The sequence below is a fragment of the Petaurus breviceps genome, unplaced genomic scaffold, assembly GCF_028583685.1.
Source record: "Petaurus breviceps papuanus isolate PSGF00001 unplaced genomic scaffold, PetGlider_PUasm1.0 126, whole genome shotgun sequence".
Classification (NCBI taxonomy): domain Eukaryota; kingdom Metazoa; phylum Chordata; class Mammalia; order Diprotodontia; family Petauridae; genus Petaurus; species Petaurus breviceps.
In genome coordinates, this window is record NW_027185655.1 from 33,327,624 (window position 1) to 33,350,897 (window position 23,274).

The following is a 23,274-nucleotide window of genomic DNA, read 5'->3' on the forward strand; positions in this document are numbered from 1 at the left end:
TTCCTGAGTTCCTCTAATTCTCCTAGAAAACTTCCATTTTTCCCTGCCTTATTTCTGAGGAAGCAATGTATTTCACGACTGTTCACCAGTTCTCACAATGGTAGGTGTGTCTTATGCATCATCACTCATCTCACACATAAGAAAAATGGAGGCAAGAAGATGATATGTAAATATTGCATAGAAAATAACATCAGGACAGCTGAACTTGTGATTTCTCATGGGAACATGTAGATGCTTAAATCATACTTGAAAGGAGTAGGTGCTTACTTATTCACTCTAGACATCCACTTAACTTTTTTCAATTCGACAAGCTTAATAAATTGCTATTACTATACTTATTACATGCCAGGCATGTGCTAAGGGTTACGGATACAAAGAAAGGGAAACATAAGTCTATGACCTCAGGAGGTCACCCTCTAATGGGGATCTCATTTCTAGATTTTAATGAGTGATGTACTGCAGTCCAGATTTAAAAGTCAGGGACCTGCCAGATTTAAGATTCCCCTAGTTTTTTTCTCCATACAATCAGCAAAAGAAAATTTGAAGTCAATTTACCCAGAAGCTAGAGGTAAGTAAAATCAGTAATCACATAAATTCAGCTGTATGCTGTGAAAGCTGAATTGTTATTAACTTCTAAGAAATACATTTCATTTTAACAAGAAATTCATGCCTGGGGCATTTCTGCACAGATATTCTCTAGTATGTTAAATATCAACCTTATTTGACTAGCCAGGCTCATAAAATATAATTACTGTGCAGGATTACATGGTTAATTAAGAGCCTACTGAAGACACATAACCCCTTACAAAAACGTAACTTTTAGGTTCAGCCAAACATTCCTGCCTGAAATTATATCATATATAGTATTCCTCTCCATGTTTTGATATTCTATATCTATAAACCATTAGCTGGTCTTCCATCTTTCTTCATATAATGAAATAAGGTTAGTATAAACTTTATTTTAAGACATTTTTAGTATAAACTTTAGTTGTTTGGGATAGGCTCTGAAAGAAGATGGATTCTAACCTTGTGCTTTGCAAAGCTTTCTATAAAAGGTTAGAATTGTAATGATGTAATCAGACACAATATATCTTATCATGTTAAAACTGTTGCAGAAAGGTATTAAAGAATTTCATGTAAGAAGTTTAACACATTTTTCTCCCCACTGAGAGGTGAAATCTCTCTCCCTGAATATCTCATGCCTCTCTGACCTTAAAATGTTTACTATTCAGTGGAACTAGCAGATATTATTAAAGAAGAGACTCGGGAGCATTTGTACTCACAACAGGAGGCTTCTGGTGCCCTAAATAACAATCATTTATATAGAGCTTTAAGGTTTGCAAAGAGCTTTACAAACTTGATCTCATTTTGTCCTTAAAGCAACTTTTGGAGGTAGGTGTTATTATTATTCCCAGTTTCTTTTTAACTTTAGCAATATGTATTGGAATAAGTTCTATGTTATTTATTGCACAAAACCCAAACTACTTTTACTAATCATCTTGAATATTTTTGCATTTTAATTTAGTGTAGTTCCTTGTAATGAAGAAAGACTAAATACCTGAAGCATTATTCAACCGACTCATCTCTTTTCAATATTTTGTGCCAAAAGAAAAGAGTATTATTTCTTTTAATCTTTCAAAAAATGGCAATTCTGCCATTTAAAACTATTCCTTCTTTATCTTTTACATCTTTTTTAAAAGGAAATCCGAAGGGAATGTAATATAAGGATTTTCACACTGGCATTACATTTGTGTGTGCATGTGTGCATATGTGTGTGTATATGCAATTGTTTAAAGCAAAGCCATCTGTTTATTCCAATATATAGTTTCACATAACAGATGCAGAACTAAAGATTTCAGGAAGCCCCACATGGTCAAGCTTATTTTTTCCTCTCTGATCAAACTTTCAACTATCATTGTTTTAGTGGGGGTAAGGATGAGATGAGAGAGTGAAGTGACACATTTAAGGCAGGCTAGTTCCTTTACTGTGACAGATCAAAAAGTGAACTTCTCAGCTGTGTGACTATTTATTATTTTCCATTAAGTTGCCAACTTGTTCTGGAAATAAGAAGTACAGATATATACCCATATATTCACAAATCCCTCGTCAACTGTTTGCCAAAAACCAAGGCATTATAAGACATTTGTGACTGTAAAAGTCACAAACACTGTAAAAGGGGGACAAAGTGATTGCCCTGCAGATGAACCCAAATTAAATCACTTCCCATTAGAAATCCTGCCAGCTGGTTCTTTTTGGATAACCAGACAAGGACTCAGGAGACCTTTGTTGGTCCCTACATATGTGAGAGGGTAAAAGGTTAGAGTTTTGAAGGAGAAGAAGGATTCTTTGGCGTGACTTCTCTAAGTCTTTCCCATTCCTTACACAATTTTTCAATTGACACCAGCTATTGAATAATCCCTCTTGGGCTTTGTGAGAAATCTGCAATGACCTATATTCAAGTCCTATTCTCTTATTCCCTTTGAGGCCAAAGCCTTCTGTGTCTTTGGACAGGTTTCCATAGTCACCCTACTCAGGCTAGCTTTTGAAAATTGCAAACTCACTTTAAAAATAAATCCTTTGATTTCCATTACTGTTACCAGTATCTCATATGTGTTAATGTTGTGGGTCCTAAAGGGAATATATGATGACTGTCCCCAAACAAGGACCTCTCTTTTGGCATGATAAAAAAGTGATTTGAGACCAGAATCTCATTTTTATATAGTATATTTGATCACTGGCTCCAAGACTTTACAGGGTTTAACAGTCACTTTGTCAAGTTTTTGGATCCATAATCTATAAAATGATGGCATTAGATTATCTATAATGTCCCTTCTAATACTATCCAGAGCTGTGATCATAGCAGTAATTTCTAGAAAACTCACATGAAGGCCAAAGGCTGTAAGTACTAAAAATAATATTTGTTTCCCCTCTTCTCCCACTCTATTGTGCTTTTGTCCAGGGATAGCAACCTGAAAGACATTCACTAGACAAGCTGAGGAGATATCATGACTTTGTATAACAGTAGCCTTTTATTTTGTTTCCGATTCTCTTGATGTTGGGAAGCATTTAATAGCAGCACAATGCAATATGGGGCCACAGAAAGAGTGCTGGATGTGAAGTCAAAGGAACTGGTTGTTCAAACCCAGTTCTCCTCTGTCCCTGTTTGACCTTGGAAAAGTTGTTTCCCCTCTAAATTTTCAGTTTCCTCATCTCCAAAAAAGGGACTCACATCAGACGATCTCAAAGATCCCTTCCAGTTGTACATCTCTGATTATGCTTTTTGTTCCATACCCAGGCTGAACACCTGGTTTGCATACCAGGATCATTATAGATCTCCACTTGTATTTCTTTTGCCCTGCCCAGGCACAGTTCATCACCATTCAGATCCTAACACTTATGTTCCATCCATAATGACATCAAGACAGTTTTCCTGGGTTGTAGTTTTTTTCTCTAACAGGCTATGGGCATCGATAGGGTCAGATCCACAAATTGGTTCCTGTCCCTAATATCTGAATGGCCTCTTGGCTTCAATAGGCCACACTCTACTGGATATTACATTATTTTACAATGCTTCTGAAAACGTCATCAAAAAACTTTTCTGGCCTACTTATGATTCTCAACTGGAGGGCAACAAGTCTAGCATGATGTTTCTTTAATCAGGGCTGTGTGGGTGAGGTAGTATCTATTATAGATGATGATAGGAATAAGATGGATGAATCCTAATTGATGTCTAAAAATTATCACCTTCCTGAACGCATCCTTTCTTGGTACCTAAGAGATGAAGCAGGGAAGGTTGAGGACACCTGCTTTCCTTCATTCACACACAAGAGTATTTGTGGTAACGCAAAATCATTCACGAGTACTTAATGTTTTTTAGGACAAACTTTAAAATGCAGCTTTTCATGGCACCATTAGTGTGCAAATAAAATAACAATGGAAGTTTTAAGTATCTGTTTAGTTGCTGGTGAATGGGATAATCAATCATTTCTCTAAAGTCAATTAAAAGATTAAATGCATAGGCAACTGTGCAATTTGTCTGCAAATTTAATCTTCTCTGTTCTTGTGACATTTGATTTTTTCCAACTATAAGAAAAAGTGGCTCAGGGGGAATTTATGCCATCTGAAACTATTACAATGAATTGTTACAGTGTGTGTGTGTGTGTGTGTGCACACGTGTAAGGGGAGGGCAGCGTCTGAATCTGTGTTATCCCTTTTGTGGGGGTGTATTCCTGGGGTAGAAACTCCATGGATGGATTTAGATGAAGATCTCTGAAAGAAGTCAGCGGGCACTGAGAGGTTAAGAAATTTGCCCATGGTAACACAGTCACTACGTGTCAGCAGCAGACATGAACCTGTGTCTTCTTGACCCCAAGAATGCCATCTTCTGTGTGTGTCATTCTAATTTTACTATTTAGGTAATGCCTGGGGGCATGGTGGGGGTGGAGCCAAGATGCTGGAGAGAAGCCAGGAAGCTGCCTGAATTCTCCTCAGTTTCCCTTGGAAACAATGTTAAATCAAGCCTCTAAAAGGATTCTGGAGGGATAGAACCCGCAAAAAGATGGAATGAAACAATTTTCCAGCTTAAGATAACTTAGAAGGACTTCAGGAAAGCTCTGCCTCTCTTGGGTAAAAGGAGAGTGCAGCCCAGTGCTGACAGTGTCTGGGCAAGTCAGCTGGAAACTTAGTCACAGCACAGATCAGCAACCATGGCCCCTCGATTCTGGCTCAGCAGGCCAGTTGTGAGCCACCACCACGGAAGACAAATTATGAGACCCAGAACCCCAGCACAACTGGTGTGACTAGGCTGGGCCGGACCACCCAGCAGAACGGGCAAGCCACAAGCACCTGAAACTCCAGAGTGGAAAGTGACCAAGCTCCTGGCCCTCAGCATAAGCAGCTTGGAACAGTGCCCCCAGTGCCCTAGGAGCAAAGTTCAACTTTAAAAATCATCAAATAGGCTAAAAAATGAGCAAGAAAAAGCTCTTGGAAGAGCTCAAAAAGCATTTTAAAAATCAAGTAAGACAGGTGGAAGAAAAACAGGTAAAAGAAATGAGAGTTATATAGGAGAATTATGAAAAAACAGTCAGCTTAGAAAGGGAAGCACAAAAATTGACTGAAGGAAACAACTCCTTAAAAAATAGAATTGGTCAAATGAAAAGAAGGCACAAAAACTAACTGAGGAAAATGATTCCTTAAAAATTAGAATTGGGCAAGTGGAAGCTAATGACTATAAGATATCAAGAATCAGTCAAACCAAAATCCAAAGAATGAAAAAATAGAACATGTAAAATACTTCAATGGAAAAAAACAACTGACCTGGAAAATAAATTCGGGAGAGATGACTTAAGAATGATTGGATTATCTGAAGGCCATGATCATAAAAAGAACCGGGACAGCATCTTTCAAGAAATTATCAAGGAAAGCTGCCCTGATATCCTGGAAACAGAGGGCAAAATTGGCACTGAAAGAATCCACTGAACACCTCAGGAAAGAACTATGCCTCTGTTTTATATGTATTAAAGCAATGCTTTTCTAATTAAGAGGGTAATAAGTAGGTAAGAGGTAAAGATTTCTAATGCTGGGATATAAGTAGAGAGATGAAATATTCTTCCCAAGTTATTTCTTAAAGCAATTTTTCACTTCTTGGGAAAAGTACACCATCCTCTGTGATTCTAAATTAGTCAAACTTTTTTTTTAAAATGCTGTCTATTCAATTATTTTTTTTTAAAAACAGTGAAATAGTTTCAAAGTTAAATGAAAATCTAGCATTTCAAGTGTAAATTTTATCAAATGTGATAAGAGAAAACAAAAGAGCATTTTGATAAACGTTAATTGATCATACAGACAGGATCAATTGAATTGTTAACCTACAATACACATGGGATTAAAATTCTTTTGGAAAATCTCTCTACTAAAGCTTGTTTCACAATTTCTTACATACTTTAGCTCAAAATATTACTTTTTAAAAAAAAAAATAAGGAAATAAAGATTGTTTGCATATGCCTTTTTAAAAAAGCACTTCTTGATTATTATTCCACTATTCAATTGGTGATAGAAGTCCCTTTTCAATAATGTAAACTTCATTTTAATTTGTATGCTTGGTAGACCTTAAACTAATTCCCACTGAGAAAATCATTCATTTGAAACTGGAAAAAATACTGGAAAAATGTAATCTTCAATAAAAATCTTTGCAATAGGTTTGAAACACAACTGCACTTAGCACCTATTTTAAAATAACTCATGGTATAAAAGGACTGTCAGAGGTATTAATCATGTCATGCCACAAGGTAACAGGCTACAAACAGATTTCTTTTTGATTTGTGACCAATTTGAGTGGCAGTGAGTATTAAAGGTATTTTAAAAGTCAGTGTTACCAGTGATGTTACCTTCTTGTTTGTGAAGAATACAGAGAGGAAAAGAAAGATGGAAAAACAGACCCAGGAAGGAATGAGTCCCAGGACCAATAAGTACCTTGATTAGCTAGTAGAATTCCCTTCCTAATCTTTATGGAAACCATTCCAGCTATATCATAGGTCTAAATTATTCTAAATTCTCTAACTTTTCCTTCTAAGTCTTATTTTTGTTGTTTAATAAGGCTCTAAGCTGGATTCAGGTCTTTAAAGAACACTTGATAAGTGCCAAATTTGAAAAAGGATCATTTCTGGCCCACAGTCCCATTAAGTGACACGTACCTTTTTAATAGTACCAATAAATTGCTCATATAACCATCACTCGTTTCCTTTTTGCTATATAAAGGCTAACCTAAGTATTCTCCATTTTCTACCTTTAAAATTTGGTATTAGGCCCTAGTTACCAGTTTACTTCCATAAAACCACTGACAGTTTTAACGCTTTCAACTCCACTTAACATGGTGTTAGTAGCAAACTTATTAACATGGCCTTAGCTCTGTAATTCAAGGCATGGATAAGAGCTGTAAACAGTACACACATCATAAATCTGTAAGACATGACCTCCAAGGCTTGAGCTACTGTTTGAAAATGAATGTCTTCTTCAACCTGAGATGCTACCAAAATTACCTTAATGTACAGAACTGATCAGTGTCCTCTTGTTATAAACTCAACTTCTTATTTCCCATAAAATTCATGGCTCCTGGCTGTGTACTTTAGGAAACTATCTTAAATTAACTTCATCTATTGTCCAGACTAAGAGAATTTAATGGCATTCTTCTCTTCCCCTCTTAATTCTGTGATTTTTTTTATGTGCAGTTATTGATATTAACTATACCGTGGCTCACTGATTTTTCCCATGATATTCTGTAAGTTCCTAGAGGACAAGATGCTCCTCTGTTTCCTCACCTATAAAACATGGATGTTGAACTAAATGATATCCAAGATCTCTCCCAGTTCTAAATCTATCCTGTGACTATGTTTTACCTTTCTTATGAACCTCCAAGGACTCTGTAAATGCACACAATACATGCTCAATAAATACTGATGGGGTTGTCTACTTACAATCCACTTATACCTTTATTCCAGTATAAAAATTATAAATATTTTAGAAAGGAAAGTTTCCCATATATTATGTTCACTTTCTGAATGTTATTTTTCATCTTTATTCAAAAGTTTAAAACATATTCACTTCAAGTCACACTGACAGACTTTACAAGTTAACAAAGCTCACATTTCAGTACTAAAAAACTGAATTTCTAGTTTCTGTTTTGTGTTAAGTATTGAATGACACTAACTCATTTTGTTTGTAAAAAAATAACAAAGGTTAGGGAATTATATAACTATTTTCTCACTATCATGTAAATGATGCTGAAAGGAAAGCTACTTGGATGAATTTATCATCTTGCTGACGTAGATACTCCTTCCATTGGCAAAAATTAGTAAATTCTCATCCTGCATGATTTTTATCAGTGTGTTTTTTTTTCCTATCAAGATCTTCCATTGAGGTGCATCCAATGCACTTTCCTTTGGTCTTTTAATGTTTTGTAGCTACCTGTACAACACCCAGGCTGCACATAAAGATGTTCCCCCTAATTCACACCACTTGATTAGTCAACAAAGGATCACAGGGTTAAGCATTTAGAGAAGGAAGGGCTAACTCTCTAATTTTACAGATGAGAACCTGAGGCCAAGGGAATTCTTGACCAAAGTGACATGGGTATGTAGTTGAAGCCCTCGATCATACCTTTGATCTTACACCCATCGATGCCAATAGGCTCAACCCTACTAACACCAGTTTTCTGTTACTATCTAAAAATTATGATTCTTCTGACACCATGGTGTATTCATGAGATGCATATCAATATCGCATTCTTGGGAAAAAATTGGTGTTAACGTAATGAGCAAGCAGTCAATGAAAATGCTGCACAATTTCCCAAATTTGAATCCTCTTGTTCCATTCTGGGCCCCACTCATCATCCAAATTTAGTGGCCTCTACTAGGTCTATGCAAAATGAATAGAACGGCCCAGACATCCTACAGAACACTTTTTTTTCCATCCACTTCTATTTTATTAGTTTAGAAGGTAAGTCTGATCCGTTTTGAATGACTATGGAATTCATTGTGGAAGCTCTGAAATGTCTTAAGTCTTGAAGTAATCAATATGATATCATCAGCAAGGAGAAACATCTTTAGAACACCAACATCCCTTTGGCAAACCTCTTCAGTCAGAGCATCTTCCCTTATAAAGTGTGTGTATGTGTGTGTGGGGGTGTGTATATGTTTTAAATTTTACTTTATTTTGATAATTAAGAGAATAATGAACTCGAAAACTTATCTCCCTGATTGCCTTTTGTTGCAAATCTTGCATAATTTTAACATATGCATGGAAGGCAACTTGTATGAAGAGGGCTTTTAAGGAAGCAGTTTGCCCTAATAAGTCAAATGTGTTTCTGAAGTCTAGAAATGTTAGACACAGTCAGATTTTAATAGTCTCTACATACTTTAAATCTCAAGGGCGGGGGGGGTCTTTATCTAAACTAAACTGAATTCATATGATAATTTACAATGTCCAAACCACACAGTCCTTTGAAAGTCCTAAGAAGAATTTTAGTTTTAGATCCATTTCTATTTATGAGAGACCCAGATTTGAATTCTGCCTGTGAAACATAATAATTACATTACTGTGGATAAGTAACAATACCTCTGGGACTTAATCTGTTGATCTGCAAAATGAGGATGATATAACTGCAGAACCCATCTCTTAGGAGAGCTGTCAGGTTCAATGAGATAATGGAAGAAAAGTATTTTTGTACATGTCAAAATGCTATGTAAATTTGGATCTAAGCTAAGTGCTTACACACAGCAAAAGCTTAATCCTCCCTCCCTCCCTCTGTAACCCAGTCACTGGTCTACATTTGTTCCTCATATACAAAACTCCATTTTCTACCTTCATGCCTTTGCACTGGATGCCTATCTAGACTCAATAATCCCTTTTTTATTTGGGAGGGGGGAAGGCAAGATAATTGGGGTTAAGTGACTTGCCCAAAGTCACACAGCTAATAAGTGTGTCAAGTATCTGAAGCAGGATTTGAACTCAAGTCCTCTAGGCCCAGTGTTCTATTCACTGTACCACCTAGCTGCCCCACAATAACTCCTTCCACAAAAGGCCTTTCTTGAACATCCCAATGGATAAGTGCCCACCATCATCAAACTACTTTATATTCATTTTGTATATATAAATGACTACTGTTGATATTCTATACATAGTCATAGTCTCTCTCTCTCTCTCTCTCTCACACACACACACACACACACACACACACACACACACACACACACACACACACACACACCTATTTATGTTGTCGCCTCCATTTGAATGTAAGCTTCTTGAGGGTAGGAACTATTTTGACTTTGTGTTCCCAGTTATTTGGTAAATAGTAAGTGCTAAATAAATGGTCACTGATTGACTAATTTAATAATTCAAGATTTGTGATTTTTCATCAGTGTGGGTACTTCTACCAGTAAACCTTCTATAGCTTAGTAGCCAGTCTTTGAAAATTATTATGCCTCCCCCCCCCCAATTTAGTGTCTTGTAGATATCTTGGTAAAATAGAGAAAATAATAGCTATAGTAAGAGTGTTATGAGGTACAAATGAAATAATTAATATAATAATATATAGTACAATACAATTTAATATAATGTAACATAACATATGCATACATTAATGTGTCCAATTGTTTCAGTCATGGCTGACCCTTTGTGACCCATTTGGCATTTTCTTGGCAAAGAAAATGGAGTGGTTTACAATTTCCCTTTCCAGTACAAACGTATATACATAACACATATGGTATTTTGCAAAATTTAAAGACTTAATTAAGGGCCAGCTATGATTATTATTATTATTGTTTACTTATAAATAAAATTTAAGAAAGCTATTCACTTACCTTGTATGACATGCGAGTTGTCTTTCAAAAAGAAGTTATAAAGGTATTTTGGAATAAAAGCGGACATACAAGCATAGGCAAGAGCTAAAAAAGAATTGGGAAAAGGCATATAACAAATTAGACAAAGGGACCTGAAAGGGGCAAAGATTTACCAACAAAAAAGATAACTATCCTTGATCCTTTCGAGTTTCAGATTACTGAAATCACCCTTGTCTGAAGTGTTATTTTTAACTAATATTAAAATGCTTTCAACTGGAGGAAATCTCCAAAGCTATTGATGATCATTATCAATGAACTCTGTGGATCCCAGGAGGTTTAATATATGTCCCATAACATATAGGTAATATACTCTACTAATATGCAATCTAGGAATATTAGTTAGAAGTGTTTAAGGAGTTTCTATGGCAAAAGCAAACAAAACCAAAACAAATAAAAATGCATCCCTTCACGCATATCTTTGAAGTTTTGTATATTGATATCTGACAGTGTAAATAAGAGGACACAGGTAACTCTTTAAAGTTAAATATGTGAAAATCTTTCCCAAGAGGCAGGGATGTACATAGATGATAACTCTTAAAAAGAGGATGCATCTAAATAAAACATGTGAAGAACTTTAGGCACAAGGAAAGGCTATCACAGTGGATGTCTCCCTGGCCACCATCTAAAACTGTAGGAACATGCATTCCCCAGGTTATAGTTGAAGTGCTTCCCCCTAAAACTAGGCAAATTATAAATGTGCCAGGTCACTAGGCAGAACTTTTAAGGAGAGGGTTTCAGGTACTAAGGCTTTCATAAGATCGGTAACAGATGAAATCACATATCCAGAGTGCACCCTTCTCCCTACAAAATTATAGCTCATGAGCACAGAAACAGGATGATCTAGATGAGGAATTTGGGAAACAGATTATGAGTCTGGCACAGAGAGGCATTCTAGAATAGTGATGGGGATGGGGGGGCTTCAGCTATCCAAGCATCAATTCAAACTCTCTATCTTAAGCTAATAATTTCTTGACTTGGCTTAATGACAATTTCATCTTTCAAAAAGTAGAAGAATTAACCTGACAAACTTTTATTTAGCATATAATTCTAACCAACTTGAGAGGAAATGATGAGAACCTTGAATGCATGGACAATTTCATTTTTGTCTTTGTCTCCTACTTAGCATGGTACTTGGGACAGCTCAAGTATGGTGAAGAGTAAATTTCCCCAATTAAAAAAAAATTACAATGGATGCTTCAATCTATAATCTGATAAGCTTTACTTTGTTTCTTGGGAAAATTCTAAAATGTGTTATTTAAAACAGGAGTTCTTATTCTTTCTTTGTGAGTGTCATTTGAATGCCTTTGGAAAATCTAGTGAAGTCTATGGATACCTTCTAAGGATACTGTTATTAAATTCATACAATAAAACATAGAGGATTATAAAGGAAAACAATTATATTGAAATAGGCATTAAAATGTTAAAATCATGGATCCTAAGAATCCTTGATTTAAAGGGAGGATCAGTGGTGAATATAGAAAAGGAAGCAATGCTCACAAAGATCCAGCCTGACTTCCTCAAGAATAAGTCATGCATGCATAATCTTATTTCTTTTTTTTTTTTTGATAAGATGACAGGTCTAGATCAGAGAAGTGCTGCAGATATGGTTTACATCTATTTGAGAAAAGCATTTTATAAAGCTTTTCATGTTGTTCTTGGGAGAAAGATAGAGAGTAAGGCATATTAAGAACTTGTTAAGTGACTGAACTTAAGGAGTAGTTATTAATGATTGTATCACTCTGGAAAGTCTCCAGTGGAATGGCCCAGGAATCTCTGCTTTTCTTGGGGCTATCTAACCTTTTTTACCAATGACTTGGATAAAGTCCAAGGTATAATACCTTTCAAATGTGGATATGACATTAATTGTGAGAAAAATAGCAAATATAAGAGATGACAGAGATTGGAACCAAAAAGACCTTGACAGGTTTATTCTGCTCAATCTAGTAAGATAGAATTTAAAAGAGATAAACATAATGATTTACACTAGGGCTAGAAAAATCAATTTCAAAAAAGCAAAAATCGCTAGAAAGACATTCATCTGAAAAAAAATCTTTAAAAAATTTTTTAAACATTTTTATTTAAAGTTTTGAGTTCCAGATTCTATCCCTCCCTCCATTCCTCCCCCTCTCCCACCCTGAGATGGTAAGCAATCAAATACAAGTTATAGATGTACAATTATGTAAAACATTTCCATATTAGTCATTCTGTACAAAACTCAAATAAAAAAAAATGAAGGAAAGAAATTAAAAAATAGTATGCTTCAGTCTGTATTCAAATGATATCAGTTCTTTCTCAGGAAATGGATAGTATGCTTCATCATTACACCTTTGTGATTGTCCTGGATCATTGCATTGCTGAGAACAGCTAAGCCATTCACAGTTCCTCACTGAACAACATTGCTGTTACTGTGTACTATATCCATTACAATTATATACCACAGCTTGTTTAGCCATTCCCCAACTGATAGGTATTTCTTTGATTTCTATTTCTTAGCTACCACAAAAAGAGCTGCTAGAAATATTTTTGGAGAAATATGTCCTTTTCCCCATTTTTGGATGTCTTTGGGACATAGACCTAGCAGTGGTATGGCTGGATGTAAGGATATATACAATTTTATAGCCCTTTGGACATAATTCCAAATTGCTCTCCAGAACGGTTGGATCAGTTCATAGCTCCACCAACAGTGTATTAGTGTTCCAGTTTTCCCACATCCCCTCCAACAGTCAATATTTCCCTTTTCTGTTACATTAGCCATGATAGGTGTGAGATGGTACCTCAGAGTTTTAATTTGCATCACATCAAAAGTGATTTACAGCATTTTAAGACTATAGATAACTTTGATTTCTTCATCTGAAAATTGTTTTTTCATATCCTTTGATCATCTATCAATTAGGGACTTGTAATATTATAAATTTGACTCAGTTCTCTATATATTTAAGAAATGAGGCCTTTATCAGAGATATTTGCTGTAAAATTTTTTAAAAATATGTTTAGATTTTAATAGCTTGCAAATTTAATACGAGTCAACAGTGAGAGAGCGATAGACAAAAAAGCAATGCAATCTTAGGCTGAGAGAGGCATGGTGTTCAAGACTAATGAGGTGATCATAGCTGAACTGTATTTTTTCCTGGTCAGATCATATCTAAAGTACTGAGTTCAGATGTAAAGAATAAAATTTTTGGAAGGTCATTTCTTTATTTTTTTTTTTTATGAGCAATCAAGGTTAAGTAACTTGCTCAAGGTTACATGGCCAGGTGTTTCTGGGTGTGGTGCTAAGTGTCGGAGCCCAGATTCGATCCCCAGGTCATCCTGACACTGGAGCCGGTGATCTTACTCGCTGTGCTACCTGGCCGCCCCTGGAAGGTCATTTCTAAAAACCACTAGGATGGTAAGCATCCCCAAGATCACGTCCTATAAGGACTGGCGAAAGGAACTTAGGGACTTTAAGCTTGTGGAAAAAAGAGAAGATTTAGGAGGGAACGTGAAAAACCTGTTTTCAACTATCTGAAAGTCTGCTGAGTAAAAGCAGTTGGCACAGAAGACAAAACAAGCAACAATGGGTAGAAGAGGTAGAGTTCTGATCTATGTGACAGCAAATTTCCTTACATTTTGAGCTAGAATGGGCTGAGTGTTTTCCCCTCTCACTGAAAATCTTCTAGGAAACGATGAATAATCACTTACCAGTTTTTCCTCAAATCTGTGTTACAGTGAATGGCTGCTGAGGTCCCTTCCAATTCTGAGACTGTGAAATACCTAAACACTTTCTAGGAAATTAGGTTGTGCAAGCATGTCCCCATCAAAAAGGCCTATTTATGACACAGTACACCACAAATGTTTAGGAGTCTAGGCCATATTACCCCACAAATTTTATGACTTACTGGTCAATAACAAAGGGTCTTAGGTAAGTACAGTCATGAAATCAGGATACTACAGTATTTTAGAGTGATAATGCCATAGTAATTTAATAGCAAATTTCTACCTGGCAAAGACTTATAGGCAAGAAACTCAATACAAACATATTAAACATTATAAATACATTGTACAAAACATAAAGATGCTTACCTTCATTGTTGAAATTTAAATACAGGAATGGAGCACAGAGAGAATCAAGACCTAAGAGGTAAAAGAACACTCATAAATCTAGTTTGATGGAATTATGGGCATATATAATTATCCTCTTCACCTATACTCAGGCTATTGAACAAAATTCTGTAATAACATTCAACCAGAAATGTGTATTAATTGATGATTTTAATTTTGAAATATTCACTCTACCTGCAAAGGAATCTTCAATGCAATACACATTTATTAAGTGCTTATTATTTGTAAGGTACTGTAAGAGCACCCGAGAAACAAAAACTAGAAAACAAATTTTTTTTTTTTTAAGAAAACGATTCTTGCCTTCAAGGGTCTTATGTTCCACAATGGGGAAGACTATATGTACACCAGTAAGTAAACACCAGCTAATTTATGGAGGGTGAGGCACTAACTCTTGGGGTTGAGGAGACATCAGGAAAAGCCTTATGTATGAGATAACACCTAGCTTGATACTAAGGATTCTAAGGGGCAAATAGGTGGCACAGTTGACAGAGCACTGGCCTGACGTCAGGAGGACCTGAGTTCAAATCCAGCTTCAGATACTTAATAACTATGTAACTCTAGGCAAGTCACTTAACCCCGACTGCCTCAACAAAAAAAGGGGGGGGGGGGGGGGGATTATAAGTAGCAGAAATGAAGAAAGTCTGAACTGTGGGTATGAAGGATAGCTAGTGCAATATTTGGGGAACACAGCACCATCCTAGTTCAGGCCCTCATCACCTCTGGACCAAAAGATTGCAACAACCCTGCTTCAATCATTCCCATCTCCAATCCATCCTCTACTTAATTACCAAAAAGAATTTCCTAAAATGCAGATCTGATATGACCACTTCCCTCGTGCAACAAACATGAATGATTCCGTGTTACATCTAGAACCAAATATAAAATGCTCTATTTGGCACTGATAGCTCTTTACAACCTGGCCGCTTCTTACCTTTCCAGACTTCTTACACTTTACAAACTCTATGATCCAGCTACACTGAACCATGGTCATGAAAGATGGCCTGTGCAAAGTTTAGGGAACATGGCGCCACCCCAGTTCAGGCCCTCATCGCCTCTTTCCTGGCTCATTCCAACAACCTTCTTGCTGACCCTCAGACCTGACACTCCATCTCTCTTGACCAGCCTTCCTTCTGAAACTACCTTTCCTCCCTTTACACTGTATACAGCTTGTATGTAGAATGTTCTGCATGCTACCTCCCTTATTAGAAAGTGAGCTCCTCAAGGAACCCTGCATCCCTTCTTTGTTTCCTCAGTGCTCAGAACAGTGCCAGACATACAGAGTAAGCCTCTAAAAAAAAAAAAAAAGGTTGTTCACTGGCTGACAGTTTGCTCGGAATGTGGAAACTATGTTTGCCAAGAGGAATACAATTAAAGAAAATAATAACTATATGAAATATAAGCCACCCAGGGAAAGACAAAGATGTGAAATGTAAAAACTTGTTTTCAGCAACAGGTTGACATGCAGAGGTTGGCTGGCCTTAATCCTTGGCAGGCACTGTAGAAATGGGTGGCAAAAACTCAGCACAGAAACCAGGGGCACTTGGAACAATGAAACAATAGGGGAATTTCATGAATACTAATATTTGTATGATGCTTTAAAGATATTAAAGTGTTTTTATAGTAATTATCTCAGTTGGGCTTCACACCAACTCTGTAAAATAGGCATTACATGTATTATTATCCCTGTTTTACAGATGAGGACATTAAGACTCAGCAAAGGTGGGGTACGTCTATGATCCCACAATTAGCAAAGTGCCCGGCACATAGTATACATTTTCTTTTTTGGGGGGGGTGGTGAGGGGAGGACAATTGGGGTTAAGTGACTTGTCCAAGTTCACGTGGCTAGTTTTTGTGATAAGTGACTGAGGCTGGATTTGAACTCAGGTCCTCCTAAATCCAGGGCCAGCGCTCTATTCACTGCGCCATCTAGCCGTCTCCATAGTATACATTTGATACAATGTTTATTGACTGAATGATATTAACTACTAATCATCTGGGATAAAATTGGACCCTGATCTTCCTGATTCATAAGAAGGAGCATTTAGGTTGTTTTCTTCAAGGCCTTTGCTTCTGACAAATATGAATGGAATAATTATGAATGGAAATCATCTTAAAACAATTTCCATATAAGCACCAAAAGAAAAAAAAAAGGAAGTCTTCTATTGTTTACCAGTAGGATCCATTAATTACTACTTTTTACTTGCCCATTTTCCATCAGCCATTCTGCTTGGTCTGATTCCATGGAATATCAGGCCTCCCCGAGCTCATCACCAGGTAGAATGACTCAGACACTCCACACTTTCTTGACTCCCTTAATTAGTGTGTCCCTCTGACTGGAGGGCTGAGCAATAAACTTCTTCCAAAGCCTTCCTTTATAGAGTTGAGAGGTAACTCTCCATTTTCCATTTAGAAATAACTCTCTATTTTCCATCAGCAGCTCCATGTGGCTTAGTTCCAGTAAACACCTTCCCCCTGCCTCTGGTACCCTTTGGTTTCAAACCACCCCCACCTTTACCCCCTTACCCCGGGCCCTTCAGCTTCCTTTTATGTATTTTCTTTCACCTTAAGATTATAAGCTTTTTGAGGGCAGGGACTATCATTCTTTTTCTTGTTTGTATCCTCACAATTTAGCACAGGTGCTTGACACACCATAAGTGCTTAAATACTTATTGAACTGAATCTTAATTTCCTAATGAAATTGCTGGTTACTTGTACCATAATACATCATGCTTGCATTCACTGGGCTACTGACCAAACTTTTTGCAAATCAAAGGAAAAAGGTCTTATAATGAATTCTGATTAAAAAAAATATATAGCTTCTCCTGTATACTTTAAAAGTCATAAATTTTCTATTTTAATAAATTTTAAAATACTAGAATTTTAATTTCTAAAATTGCCAATCATGTGTCCCCCACTGTAGCAGCTTTCTCATCCTGGAAATGCCTCTTCCCCTGAGTCCCCCTCTTCCAGTGCCCATTTGAGGAAATGCCAAGTCAGCTAGCCTGGTCACTGCTACCCTGGTTCTACTCCTGAATCTCTGGACTAGAAACCTTGTCTCTCCCCCTCTTTCCCCTTCCACATTTTTCTTCTCTCTTTTCTGGGTTGTTTTCCCCTGTTAGAAAGTAAGTTCCTTGAGAGCAGGGCCTGTCTTTTTCTTTATATTGGGGTTTTCAGCACTGAGCAGTGCCTGGCACATAGCAAATGCTTGATAATTGCACTCCCTCTCTCTCTCCCCTCTTCCCCCTCTATATAGCTATCATCTGTCACACTTACTCCATAGCTTTACAAGAACAGCTAACATAACCAGAATTGACCCCCTTACCTTGCCAGTACACAAGATCCGGATGGGAAACAACCCAAGCCTTTAATACCCGCCTAAACTTTGCATGGCCTTCAGGGGATGACAGCAACTCATCATACTGATGGCAGCGTGGAATATCCACTTCAATCTGCAAAACAGTCAATCCTTGGGGTAGAACTAGGCTAATCACAGTGATGCTTAATACACCCCAAATAAGGGAAGGAATGCGTATTTCTGGGCAGACAGTCTTGGTAATCTCTGAGAAACAGAAAAAGTGAATATGTATGGCTTTTTACTTGAATACCTTGAAGAAATAAGTCCTATACTTAAGAGACAAAAGGAAATGACCTACTTTGTGTTTTGAATATTTTAATTCCATCACACATAATTATAATTATATGCCAATAATACTGATATGTAGTACCACTATTAATATGTATAAAAGCATAGTTTTCAAGTTCTTTTCTAAATAGAGTGAGATTCTTTAAGGTACATTAAATTTTAGGGGAAAAAATAACCAATTCATTAATTTGGAAAATTTCTCTGGCCCAGTTCTGAATAATATAGAGCTTTGCTTGTGTCTGACTGCTATTTTTTTTAAGATTTTTTTTTCTTATAGATAATTTTAAGCCCTAAAATTGTGGCAGAAACATTCCATAACATATATGAAGAATAAAGCCATACCTGTCGGTCAGTAGGAATTGGAGTATCTTTATCAATGGCATCATATTTGGAATGAATGGCACCCTGAAAATACAAAAAGAAAAAGTCCTATTATTTTTCAGAAACTTTAGTCAGTTACTACCATATGGATGGAAGTTATCTTTAGGAACATTTAAAAGAAGTTTCTCAAAAGTATATTACCACACACATGTGGGAGCCTGCCCATTTGGAAACAGGAATCACCATTCCAAACTCCATAAAACCCAAGTGCAGAAACATGTTAGACTTTGCCCAAGGTACAATTACCTAATCTTGACAGGTGACTCCAACCCAAATTCAGACTAAAATTCTTCTCTAAACCTGAAGAGTCTATTTTATGGTAAGATTAGAGTCTGTCTGACCAAGCATGAAATAATACTAATGATTAGCTATGAAAGCAGGTATATTTGAGGTAGTGGGAGTCAAAAGGAGTTTAGTGGAGGAATGAGAGTGACAGATATTTGGATTGTAAATTTAGATTAGGAAGAGACCATAGAGTACAACTCCCTCATTTTATAGATGAAGAAACTGAAGCCCAGAGGTGTTAAATGATTTGCCCAAGGTCACACAGCTCATAAGCACCCAAAAGTAGAACTTGAATTAGGCTTTCCTGACTCCAAGATTCCACGGTCCTACACACTATACCATGTTTGTGGAGATTAGAGGTTGGTGATGTCCACCAAGAGGGTGCAGACTAGGTAAGAAGAAGGTGCCTAATGGATCTAGTAAGAGGTCAACAGAGGCAAGTATATAAGGTGATAGGAAGACTGTCAGAGAAAGGTCTGATTGGGAATTGGTCCATCACTTTGACTCTTGCTGTTTCTTCCTAATCCCTAATAATTTTTCCCCAATATATTTTTATTTATTTTATGTAAAATTTAATCTGGGAACAAGCACATTTTGTACAGATCGTTTCACTAACATAACTCTCAGCATTATTTTAAGATATATAGGATAATGCAACTATATGAAGGTCCATGACTTTGGAACTCTAAGGATCTACTAGTATGGGAACTTCCTCCACCAAGACAAATCATGCCCCCTCCATAATATAATAAAGACATAGAGAGTTAATTGACTGAGAGATTTAGTGACTTGCTCAAGTTCTCATTTCTAGTAAATGTCAGAAGCAGGGTTTGAACCCAGGCTTTCTTGATTCAAGGTTAGCACTATGATCTCTATTTACAAATAAAACTTTTGAGAAAAAAAATGATCAAAACAGTTCATTTAAAAAAAAATTACTATTTTCACAGAATCTTAGATTTAAAGTTGGGGCTTTAGAAGCCACTGAATCCAATCTCCGCATTTTGCAGATGAGGAAATTGAGCCTGGAGTTTAAATGACTTGCTTAGTCACAGAACACATATAAAGATCTGACCCAGGTTTTCCTAATTCCAATATATAGCAATGCCTATCCTAAAAGGGAATCAAGATTTAAAAAAAAAATTTACAGAATACCTTAACAAAAAATTCAACATTAGAGTAAACTTAATTAAAGAATTCTATTATAACTTTGATTTTGTTACTTTTCCATTAAATTATTTTTACCCCTAATTTAAACTATGCCAATCTAATCAGAAATGACAGACATAAATGCAATGAATTTAAATGAGCTGCCAACATGCTATCTATTCTACTATTTTAGTACTCTCTTGTAATAACTTGAAATAGGTAGGATATTAGCAGTCTTTTTATCCTTCTCCTTTATCTTTTCCTGGCATTTTTGATCAGTCTCAATTACTTACCTGCCTCTCTTCTCTTTTATTCTTACCTCAACTCCCAGGAGGGCAGCCCAGGTTAAACCTCTCAAGAGGGGAGGAATGTCAACTCTGGCTTCCTTCCAGATCTGATTTTTTTTGTATGGATAAGCCTATGGAATAAAAACATAAAAAAAAAAGCTTTTGAATGACCAAGTTCTATCTTTCATCCAAGGTGGTTCTAAAAACACATGTAATCACGTTGACATTAACCTTCAGCAAATCCCTTAGTGTCTGATGATGCTACCACTGATGTTGTTATTACCTGTGGATATTTATGAACCAAATAAAGAACCATGTGTGACCGGATCAGAAAGGTTTTTACTGTGCTATTCGTACATATCCCCTCCAGTGAATATTCTGAATTAATCTCTTTAAGCACTGACTTATTTGATCTCTTTGCTATCCAAGGGATTCTCAAAAGTCTTCTCTAGCACCACAATTTGAAAGCTTTGATTCTGTGATATTCAGCTTCCCTTATAGTCCAACTCTCTCAGTCATACATCTACTGGAAAAATCATAGCTTTGACTATACAGACCTTTGTCAGCAAGGTGATATCTTTTTAGTAAGCTGTCTAGATTTGCCACAGCTTTCCTATGGCAAATTAGCTTTCCTCAGAAAGTGTCTTAATTAGCTTTCCTAAGAAAGTGTCTTAATTTCATGGCTGCAGACACTGCCGAAAGTGATCTTTGAGCCCAAGAATATAAAATCTGACACTGCTTCCATTTCTTCTTCCTCTATCTGCTAGAAAGTGATGGGAAAAGTTTCCATGATTTTAGTTTTTCTGATGTTAAGCTTCAAAGTCAGATTTTACACTATTTTTTCACTCTCATAAAGCGGCTTCTTAATTCTTCTTCACTTTCTGCCATCAGAGTGATACTTACTATTCCTCAATAATAGAAGGCCTTGTAAATTTTACTTGGATGACATTCTGCTAAGGCTAACTTCATCTCTGACTTCCATGATACTAATCTAAAGTTCTTCTTCCTTTTGTATCTTCTCCACTGTCTGCATTAGTGAGTCCTTTAGACTCTCCCATACTCTCTAAGACTGTCTTTGGCCCGTTGAAATCCCATAGAATCAACTATCACCCCCCTGGAAAAGACTCTCAAGTCTACATCTCTAGCCTTGACCTCTCATTGCTCCTTATTTCCAACCGTTTATATGCTCTTTCTTGCTTAGAAGACTCGTTATCTCAAAATCTCCACACCTAAAGACATACTCATCATTTTCTACTTCTCTCAATGTAAAAAAAATGTTAATCTTCTGGTTATAGAGTTTCCTATTCTTGGAGCCTTTTCATACTCATCCCCTTCATTCTCATAATCATAATAATAACACACTTAAACTAATATAGCCATTTAGGGGTGAAAGAAGTGTCCTCATAACAACCTTCTTAGGTATGCAGTCCAACCACTACCTTACAGATGCAGAAACTGAGGACCCAAAAGCTTAAATGATTTAGTTGTAGTCACAAGGCTAGTTGGAGGCATAATTCAAACCCAGATCTCTTGAGTCTAAAGCTTGAGGCTCTTTCTACTCTAATACTGTTTTTCTGTCTGTCCAATCTATGGCCATGTTTCTCTCCTGAAGCTTCTTCCTCTCCATTCTCGGCGCCACCACACCCCGATTCCTCCATCTCAACCAATTCTGCAGGTTAATCTTCCTTAGACACTATCATCATCATGACTTCCCTGTCAGAAACTCACTATGGCTCCCTATGGAACTCAAAGCTAACTCTTCATCTTTCCCAGTACTGCCCAACAACGTTCCATGAACACAAGATGAACCTCTTCGCACTCACGTGTTTTAACTCAGGCTTCCTTCTCTCCACCCCCACCCCCATTCACATCCTATCTATTTTCAAGGACTAGCCCACGTCTTTCTCTTCTTTCACCACTCCAAGCTATCTTTGATCTATCCCTCCTCTGAAATCCCAAAGTACTTGTATAAGCATTATATTAGATCACAAATTCCTTGGGCGGCACATACTATGTATTTTCTGCATTGGCTATCCAAGTTGTAAGAACATAGCAGGTGTATAATAAATGCTTTATAAAGCATTAATAAGCTTAAGACCATCTTTATTTGTGAAAATGTTTTGCGATCTGTCACATCATTACCATCCACATCAGTCAACAAAACATTAGCAATTCAACTGATATTTATAAATGAACTACTATATACAAAGGCAGTAAGGTGGCACTGTAGATAACAGTACAAGGACTGGAGTGAGGAAGACTCATCTTCCTGAGTTCAAATCCAGCCTTGGGCACTTACTAGCTTTGTCACCTTGAGCAAGTCATTTAACCCTATTTGCTTCTGTTTTCTCATCTGCAAACTGAATTGGAGAAGGAAATGGCAAACTGCTCCAGTTCTCCCAGAAAACAAAACAAACCAAAAAGGGGTCATGAAGAGTAGGACATGACAGAAAAACAACGAATAACACCATGTGCAAAATATTGCAACAGGCCAAGACACAAATTTAGGAAGACACAGCCCCTGCCCTCTTACTGCTTACTGTCCCTCAGATGTACCCTTTCTTCAGTTTCATTGCTCAAACTCTAATTCAGGAGTTCATAACCTGGGGTCTATGTTTTCTTTTGTAAATCATTTATGTATTTAAAGGTATTTTTTTCTTATAAAGGGTTCCTAGGCTTCATCAGATTGACAAAGGGGTCCATGACACACAGACACAAAGCTTAAGAAGCTCAGGCCTAAGGATCTTTCATACTGCTAACATACTAATTATACTCATTTGCACTGTTTGTTCTTAGTTGTTCCCTATACATCAGTCTTCTTACTTAAGACAATTAAAAGGTCCAAGCTTTTTCATTTTCTTGTATTCCCTAAAGGCCCTTTGCACAATACTGGGCAAATTATAAGTAGCATAGTGTAAGGGAAAGAATGATGGAGGTGGAGTGAGGCATGTTGGGGCGTCAGATCTGGCTTTCTGCAGTTACTACTTGTATGACCACAGACGGGTCATGAAGCTTTTTTAACCCTTAGTTTCCT

General features: G+C 36.8%; 1 protein-coding gene across 3 annotated transcripts in view; it reads right to left on the reverse strand.

The window, feature by feature from the left end:
- TBCK (TBC1 domain containing kinase) overlaps nt 1–23,274 on the reverse strand; it is a 268,364-nt gene that overhangs the window by 149,922 nt on the left and 95,168 nt on the right. For all 3 annotated transcript variants that reach the window (XM_069094776.1, XM_069094778.1, XM_069094780.1), the window contains exons 15-19: nt 20,273–20,371; nt 18,484–18,546; nt 17,821–17,947; nt 14,460–14,510; nt 10,359–10,442 (exon numbers count right to left, since the gene is read on the reverse strand). In XM_069094776.1, the coding sequence (XP_068950877.1) occupies nt 10,359–10,442; nt 14,460–14,510; nt 17,821–17,947; nt 18,484–18,546; nt 20,273–20,371 (424 nt within the window). The remainder of the gene's footprint in view (nt 1–10,358; nt 10,443–14,459; nt 14,511–17,820; nt 17,948–18,483; nt 18,547–20,272; nt 20,372–23,274) is intronic.